Source organism: Notechis scutatus, chromosome 1, assembly GCF_049901735.1.
Source record: "Notechis scutatus isolate UNSWTSFEM ecotype Mainland chromosome 1, rNotScu1.2, whole genome shotgun sequence".
In the NCBI taxonomy this organism is placed as follows: domain Eukaryota; kingdom Metazoa; phylum Chordata; class Lepidosauria; order Squamata; family Elapidae; genus Notechis; species Notechis scutatus.
Genome location: NC_142009.1, coordinates 214,861,819 through 214,870,376, shown reverse-complemented (window position 1 = coordinate 214,870,376; position 8,558 = coordinate 214,861,819). Strand labels below are relative to the sequence as shown.

At 43.7% G+C, this 8,558-nt stretch overlaps 1 protein-coding gene across 1 annotated transcript in view; it reads left to right on the top strand.

Annotated features, from left to right (window-relative positions):
* Positions 1-2,307: 2,307 nt before the first annotated feature.
* PARP14 (poly(ADP-ribose) polymerase family member 14) overlaps positions 2,308-8,558 on the top strand; it is a 45,626-nt gene continuing 39,375 nt past the window's right edge. Inside the window, exons 1-3 of the mRNA XM_026665425.2 lie at positions 2,308-2,922; positions 4,895-5,034; positions 5,721-5,754. Of these exons, the coding sequence (XP_026521210.2) occupies positions 2,727-2,922; positions 4,895-5,034; positions 5,721-5,754 (370 nt within the window). The 5' untranslated portion in view covers positions 2,308-2,726. The remainder of the gene's footprint in view (positions 2,923-4,894; positions 5,035-5,720; positions 5,755-8,558) is intronic.

The window sequence follows — 8,558 nt, the reverse complement described above, 5'->3', positions numbered from 1 at the left end:
AAGACTTGGAGAGCATTATTTTAGTATTAATGAGATCATATCCTTGTATTTTTGCAACCCATCCAGAAACATCTTTTTCTTTTTAATGGTGTAGGGTCTCCCGCTTGGGAGGGGGGTTGGACTAGATGACCTACAAGGTCCCTTCCAACTCTGATTATCTGTCTGTCTGTAAAAAAAAATAGGAAGTTTCCTCTTCACGTTCAAACAGATGTTTCAAGTGGCATTTATTAATTGGCCCTAAGTTTGCTCTTCTTATGTTATCATCAAAATCTTTTTAAAAGATGCCAAGAGAAAGGGCACCATTCCTTTGGCTCACAACTGGGACAGTCTAGATTGCCACGCCTGGGATGAATACACTGGACAGGTCAGTTCTACCTAGAGAAGTTACTCTACAAGGTACAGGTGGACCTTCATTTCATGACCACTCCTTCAGCAGCCAAACTTACAATGTCACTGAGCAAGTGGTAGTTATGATCAGTCCTTGAATTATGGACATCACAACATTCCATGCAGTTACAATGATTACTATTTGGAACCTTCCCTACCACTTTCCGACAAAGTAATAGGAAGTTGGTAGGAAGTTGCAAATCACAGTTATGTGAGGTCCTCTCCTACTAGAACTGCTGTTTTGCAGGGCAGTGATGTAGTTTCTCACATACAATGGACTTTCCTGTACAAATTACTGTAGTTAAATGAAGATTACCTGTACCTTGGAGTCAAATGATGTAGGGCATTAAAAACTGGAACTAAAACTTCAACTATACTCAGAAGGTTATTGGGAATGAACGAATGGCCCACAACACTAATATTATACATCCATAGCTGCTCTCACCTAGCAGCATGGAGGCCACTGTATTCAGCACCAATTTCAGATTCTGAATGGTCTTCAAAGCAGCCGCATTGAAAGTGTATTGCAGTAGTCCATTCTGTTTGGACTGCCTTGACCACATAATGTTACATTTTCTAGAAAAAAAAATTGTTTTGGATACCATTGAGGTCTTCTGTTCTTTCTGACTGACCTCTCCATGCCTGGAGATATTCATCCACAGCTCCAAAGCCAGGTATTTGACTACTACTGTAAACAAATGAAGATCAGTGAGGAAGATCAGCTCCATAACTTCCCTGTTATCTCTTTTAAGCTCTGATAGGCTGATTGTGTGTGTGTGTGTTTTTTTGCATTGAGATATTCTAATTTAGTTTAGAATTGGCCCAGAAAAAAAGAATTGCAGAATTCAAAACTAAAAAATATTTATTTCATTATTTTTCTAATAAATAAAGTGTTCTACTTTGTTTAAAGTCATTTATGTCGGAATCTTTAGGAAAGAGACAAAGAGTTTTCCCCAATTTCTGTGATGAACCTCCGGTTTTTCTTCGGACTGCATAAATTGTTTCCTTTCAGCAGAAAAGACTTTTGGCACCCCTATAGAATAGATAAGAATAAAGGGGGAGATAGGAAAAGTGGGCATAAACAGTGGAAAGAAAACTAATAGGGAGAGAAAGAATGTTGCTTTATTTTGGCTGTCATACAATAACAACAAACATTCCAAGCAAAAGAAAATAGTTCTGATTCTATACAAAACGACAAGGAAGAGCCTGAGTGAAGAAGGAGATCCAACTAAATTTATTTTATTTTATTATTATTTATATGCCACCCATGTCATGGTGAAGCAACTCTGGGTAGTTTACAAAATGATAAAAAGATAATACAAAAAAAAAACAATTAAAATTTAAAAAATAAATAAATAGAGATCAAATTCCAACTGCAGAAACTGAGTCCCATTTCTGGTGCACTCCTTGGAGGGGAAACCCAGAGGTGTCCTCTTCTGCTTCTGTACAGAAATAAAAAGAGTTTGTGCTTTGTCTTTCCTTGATTCTGTATGAAAATTGGTTTCTTCACTTTGGGTTCCTGTACCAAGCCATCTTTCTGGCTTCCCTTACCTCCTTCCTGGGGCTGAGAGAAAGTGGCTGGCCTAAGGGTCAGCCAGCCGGCATTGCACCTAGAAAGGACAGGACAAGGTCTCCTGGTCTCCCAGCTTTTTTTTAGTCTGCATCAGACTGTTTCTCAAATTTCACTGATTAAGAAATATAGAAGCTGGCTTCATATTTAAGGGCCTTCTCTGTGGTGGCCTCCTCTCTATGGCTCAGCAATCCCCCTCCGAAGTTATGGTTGGCCCCCACCCTCTTGCTTTTCCGATAGGCCCTAAATTCATGGTTTTATCAACTTGGCAAGGTTAAGACTTGTGGACTTCAACTCCCAGAATTCCTGAGCTAACATGACTGGAGGAGGAATTCTGGGAGTTGAAGTCCACAAGTCTTAAAGTTGCCAAGTTTGAAGAGCCCTGGATTATTCCTTGTCTGGCCTTCGGGTGCTTTGGAAAATAGGTTGGACCACCACCACCCCCGCCTCCTCTCTGTGTCAGCTCCTCAAATATTGGAATATTGAATATTGGAATTACGGGTCAACAGGACTCCGCTCCCACGGTTGTACCCCACAAGAGTAGGCAACCAATCCTGGCCCTCGCGTGATCTGGAATACACCTCCCATCAGCGGCATTGGCTGGAGAAGGGATGGGTGTTGGGGAGTTCAACGTGCTTTAGAGGGCGCTCGGTTGGAGGAAGCCTAAAAGTTGCGTAAACCTCTCGCGAGGCGCGGCCAAGTTGGAGCGGAGAAAGGAAATCGAAAGTGGAACTCGAGAGTCCGCCTCGACGTCGGAGCAAGAGGAGCGATGGCCGAGGGCGAGGCAGATTGTCGCTTCCCGCTTGTGGTCAAGGGGAACTGGGGCTGCAGCCTGAGCAAACCTCTGAAGAACAAGCTCCTTTGTTACTTCCAAAGCCCCAAGCGATCGGGAGGAGGGGAATGCAAGATCCTCGTGGATCCCGACAGAGAAGAGCAGATAACGGTGTATTTCGCTAAGGAAGAGGGTAGGTGTGGAAGGTTTGGGTGTCGCTTCTGGCGGGGAAGAGATATACGATACGAGCCTTTTCGGAAGAATATCGGGAGTCCCAAAGGTGCTATTTCTTTTTCCAAGACGCAACTGGGCTTTTCTTGTTTTTCTTTGAAGACGTTTCGCTTCTCTTCCTATAGAATCTTCTTCAGCTCTCAGGTTCAAAGAAAAAAAACACACAAGAAAATCCTATTGCCTCTTGAAAAAAAAGCACCTTTTGGGTCAACCACGGACCAGGATGGCTTGAAAATCTCCATAGACAAAACAGCAAGGGAGACGACACCAAACCGGATTCTAAACGTGGCCAAGCACACTTAGTTTTTACCTTTACCTTGAGCTTTGTTACATGCCTCCTCCACCCCTTTAATCCAGGATATAATAGTGGTCCGAAGAGCATTTGGTTCAGGCACCAGGCTAGAAAGTGGGAGACTGAGTTCAAGTGTTGCTTTAGCCATGAAAGCCAGCTTGGGGGACTTTGGGCCAGTTACTTCCTCTCGGCTCAACTCACTTCACAGTGTTGCTGTTGTGGGGAAAATAAGGTGTATTGGCTATGTTTGCCTTCCTGAGTTATTTGTAAAAATAATAAAGAGAAATAAATGTAAATGTAAAAATGTAGTTGATCAAAATACAGTAAACTTGAATGCTGATGATGTTTATATACTTTGGGCCCTTTCTTTTATTTCCTTGTATTTGGTTGCTGCTAATGCATTAAAACTGAATTCCAGGAATTGTATTTAGTCTGCTAATGTTTACTTTTACTGCTATTCCAGCACATTTTACAGTATAATCTAAAATAGGGATTGCCTGTTTACGTGACTCAATATATTGAAAACATATTAATACTAGAATATTCTGTTAACTGTAATCCTGAAGTATTATTGAATTTTGAATTCGTTTGTGAGTTGGTGTAGTTGTAAATATCTTCTGTTCCTTCTAACTAGAAAATGTTTAAACAACCAAAGTTCTCTCAGAATGTAGTCTTATCTGCTTCCACAGATTGGAAATAGAAAGTAGCTGTATTCAACGTTGTGTAAAGGCAAAATCTCAGGGAATTTCCTAACTGATTGAACTCTGATGTAAACCAGCTTGTTTTCAGTTCCTGGTCCTGTCTCATGCACAGAAGTGGATTTGTGGCTGTACAGATGCAGATAGATAATTCCACAAAACATCCATAACAAAGTACATTTATTGGTACATCAGGTATCTTCATAACTCGCATTTGTGACGAAGCTCTTCTATAATGACCAATCCTTTGTATATCAGCAGTGCAGGTAAAAGATGGTTATTTTCCTAACCCATCTCGTCGCATTAAGCTGCTTATCAGTTCATGAGTCCAGGCAAGAATGGAGGAAACCTCCCTCATCCCCTCGAGGATCAATTTAGTGACCAATCAGGATTACAGATGTAGCCACGTGACATGAACTACATTTCCCAGGATACCTTTAACTACATTTACCATGATGACCTTAAGGGGACAGCTCACAATTCCTAAGTAACTAGCCAACTCCCATAGACTGGCTGGGACAGCACATCTACAGTATAATCTCAAATAGGGATTGCCTGCTTACGTCAGTATATTGAAAACATATTAATACTAGAATATTCTGTTGTTAACTGTAATCCTGAAGTATTATTGAATTTTGAATTCGTTTGTGCGTTGGTGTAGTTGTAAATATTTTCTGTTCCTTCTAACTAGAAAATGTTTAAACAACCAAAGTTCTCTCAGAATGTAGTCTTATCTGCTTCCACAGATTGGAAATAGAAAGTAGCTGTATTCAACCTTGTGTAAAGGCAAAATCTCAGGCAATTTCCTAACTGATTGAACTCTGATGTAAACCAGCTTGCTTTCAGTTCCTGGATTCCAACCAATACCCCATTTTTTATTTTATACTCATTTTTTATATAACATTAACTAGGTCAAATGACAGCTATCCTTTTCTACATTTCAGTGAGAGAGAATGTCCTTCGTATTAAGAGCCATGAACCCAGTGTGCCAGAAATGAAGCGTTTGAAGCTAACTGTCTCACTGCCTTCAGTAGAAGTAGCACCTAATAACAATATGCCTCTGGAAGAACAAGATCCAAGCCAGGTAAGTATGTGCACTATGCTAGTATAGTCCAATAAGATAGATACAATCAGTGCTTTGTGTCTTCCATGCACATTTGTTTTAGAGACATTGGCTGTGCTGGTTCATATATACCATTAATGATGGTTTGTAGAACTAACCGTAGTAGCCTTATATACATAACAGAGAACTAGTTTGGTGTAGTGGTTCAAGTCTTGGCCTAGAAACCAGGAAAGACTGAGTTCTAACCCCCATCCCACCCCCACCTTAGACATGAAAGCCAGTGGGGTGGCTTTGAGCCAGTCCCTCTCTCTCAGTCTAACTCCTTTCACAGGGTGGTTGGTTTTTTTTGTGGGTGGGGGGGGGGGGAATAGGAAGCAAAAGTATTAGGGATGATAGCTGCTTACAGACAGACAGGCAGACTGATAGACATACATACACGGGGGGGGGGGAGATAAAAATTTAATAATAATAACACTAAGCCTTATATTGGCTTACAAGAATATTTGGGCCCCCATCCCTATCTGAATTAAAATCACACAAACTGCATTATGTCTCAGTGTAGCAATATGATTGCCAAGCCTTTATAAGTATGTACTTGGGCCACTTACTACCGTTAGTGCTAAGAATAAAGTCAGCTCGAGGAACAATATTATCAGGAAATTGATATGTCATCTTTCTAATGGTTTTATTTGTTGCCTTACTTTTAGAGGCCTGTCGTAGCTAAAGAAATCCATCAACTTGGTAAGTGATATTACTGAATTGTGGTTTCACTTGCTAATGAAATGCTGGTTTGGTATAGTGCCGTGATGGCAAACCTATGCCACGTGTGTCGGAAGTGGCACGCGGAGCCATCAATCCAGGCACGCCAGCCGTTGCCTGTTGCTCGTCCGGATTCCGGCGTTGTGCTGGCCAGCTGGTCTTCGCATACACATGCATGCCGACCAGCTGATCTTCGTGCATGCATGCGCATTAGAAACCGGAAGACCAGGCGCACGTTTCAGCACTCAGTGCCGAAAAGGTTAACCACTGCTATAGTGTATTTCTTAATGGTCATTATCCCTTAAATGAAAGACAGCTATGGTATTAAGTCACTGGTTCTCCTATGAGCTGTTCAGAGCATGCAGTAGTGGGAGGTGCTTCAGTCTCTGCATCCATAGGCTGAGCTTTAATTGAGGAACGATTCTCCTCCTCCACATGACTCCTCCATGTGTTCCCCAGTTTTTGCTCAGCCTCGTGCGAGACAGGCAGTGCTTTTCGACGTTCCTTGGCCGAGACAGGAATCTTTGTTCGTTTTCAACAGGTTTGATTGCAATCCGGTCCTTTTGTCTGTAGCCTTCATTCCAGTCCTTGCCTACCCTGAGAGTTGCTGTTTGGGGGAAGCACCCTTTGCGCCCCCAGGGAAGGCGGCGGGAGGTCTTTGATGCTGCTCTGCACCACCCCCCCACAGCCAAAAAGTCTTACCTTTACCTGTTTTGGTTGCCTCTTTGCCTTTCGCTCATTTTCTTTGCCAGCGGCTTGATTTCATCGTTTTAAACCGCAGCCGAGTCGTGTCGCCTTTCCCCCCCTCTCCGAACGCCATTCTCTTTAGTGGGGAAGCTAATTTGAGTTAAATCCCCCCCTTTCCCTGCTGTTTTCTTTAATTGCGAACCTTACTTCGTGGCAAGGCGGGAAGCAGCCGCTGAGAAGCGCGCGAAGAATCCTTAGCTGGCGGACGCCATTTTGAGTGCCACTTCGTGGCTTCACGCCTATTTCCCTTCCATCCCTGAGCTGTGTGAGGTATTTCTACTCGAAGCAGCAGGATCCTTCCTGGATTCTGAGAGTGATTTTAACCCCGTTTTGGCTATATTGCACTCGAGGTTATTTACTCCCCTTTAGACTGTTGGCTTAACCCTCACAGCTTAATCCTCAGCGGCGCAGCAGCAAGCACCCAGGCCTGTGCCCGCCTGTGCAGGAAAGCTGCTGAAGGCCCTTATACTATTCTACCCGGGCCTTAGGCGTTCAAAATTTGGCTAATTGGTCTATAGATTACTGTTGGTTGTTGTTTCAATATTCCCTTTTTCAGTAATATTGGAACTTATATACATATTTCTGCTCATAGGAGCAATAATAAACACAATTGTAGTAACAATATTATAATAATTATTACAAGTATAATAATCAATAATAATACATTGTTTGACAGGATAATATTTTAATTCCAATAAAATATTATCACTGAGATATGACTCTCTCTCTCTATATATATATATTACACGCACGCACGCACGCACACACACACACACACAGCCACCAGTAAAAAAGGGGGGGGCGATAAGTACTTTATCAGGGCAACCGTTCTTGACTCAGATCGGACCCTGGGCATGCCAACCGCCTTATCTATATATCCAGATTGCTGCAATCCTAATTTAATCAAAATGGCAGATGGTAACACCTCTCAGGCCCCTTCCTTGAAGGCAAAAGCCAAAACTCACCATAAACGCAAGCAGGCTAAAGAGACTTCTAAAGCCTCAGAAAGGGATGCTTTAAGGCGCCATAAGGCCTTACAAAAGGAGATTGACAAGCGCACTAGGGAAGCACACACTGTGCCTCAGGCCTTCCCATCTTCCAGTCCGGCTTCTTCCTCACACCCTCCTCCTCCCCTAGATCTCTCCCTCTCATCCAGGCGCAGCTTGCTCCCCCAAGGACAACAGATCCAAATTCCTGGGACACCGGCCAGAAGGGCCCCAGAAGCTACTTTCATTCCAACAGACGCCGGTCTCCGTCAAGGTGATACTTTCATTGAGGAGGTCCCAGAAGGGATGAGCGCCTGGATGGAGCTGGCTATCCGTCAGGGGATCGCAGCGGGGTTTCAACAAGCAGCCATGCCCACACATTACCCTGTGGTCACTGACCAAGAGTCACAATCACTAAGGTCCTTGCCCAGGGCGGAACAGCACCAGAACCAGGTATATTTACAGGGGGAGACCCCCTTTCATGGTGAGGAGGAGGAGGAGGAAGTGGATCAAATCATGCAAGCAGATGAGTATGAATTGGGGTCATTGCAGGATAGTGAGCCCCCATCAGAGGCAGACCCCTTAGAGGGGGAAATGTCGGAGGATGAAGGGCTTATTCCTGACCAGCCCGTTTTTACGGGCTTATTCAGGCCACAGCTCTTCAAGTCCCTACTGTTTAAGGCAAAGAACATCGCACGCCTAAACAAGCAATCACCATCTGACACATCTATCCCCTCAGGGGAGGGGCCAGAGGACCTGATCTTCAACCAACCGATAGTTGAGGCAGAGGTGATCCCAGTTCCACCCATGTTCTCCGACCTGGTGCAGAAGCAGTGGGGCTCTGCAGCGGTATACACATCCCCAACTGGCTATGATAAGAAATATTTCAACCTGGACCCAGAATTTTCAAAATTACTAAGTACCCCCGAGGTAGACGAACCCATAGTGGGATTAGCGTCCTCCCCTATTCCCAGTGATGCACTGGAGGCTCTAACGCTGGAGGAGAAACGGGCCGAGCTAGCCCTGCGCAGAGCACATCAATCTGACACATGG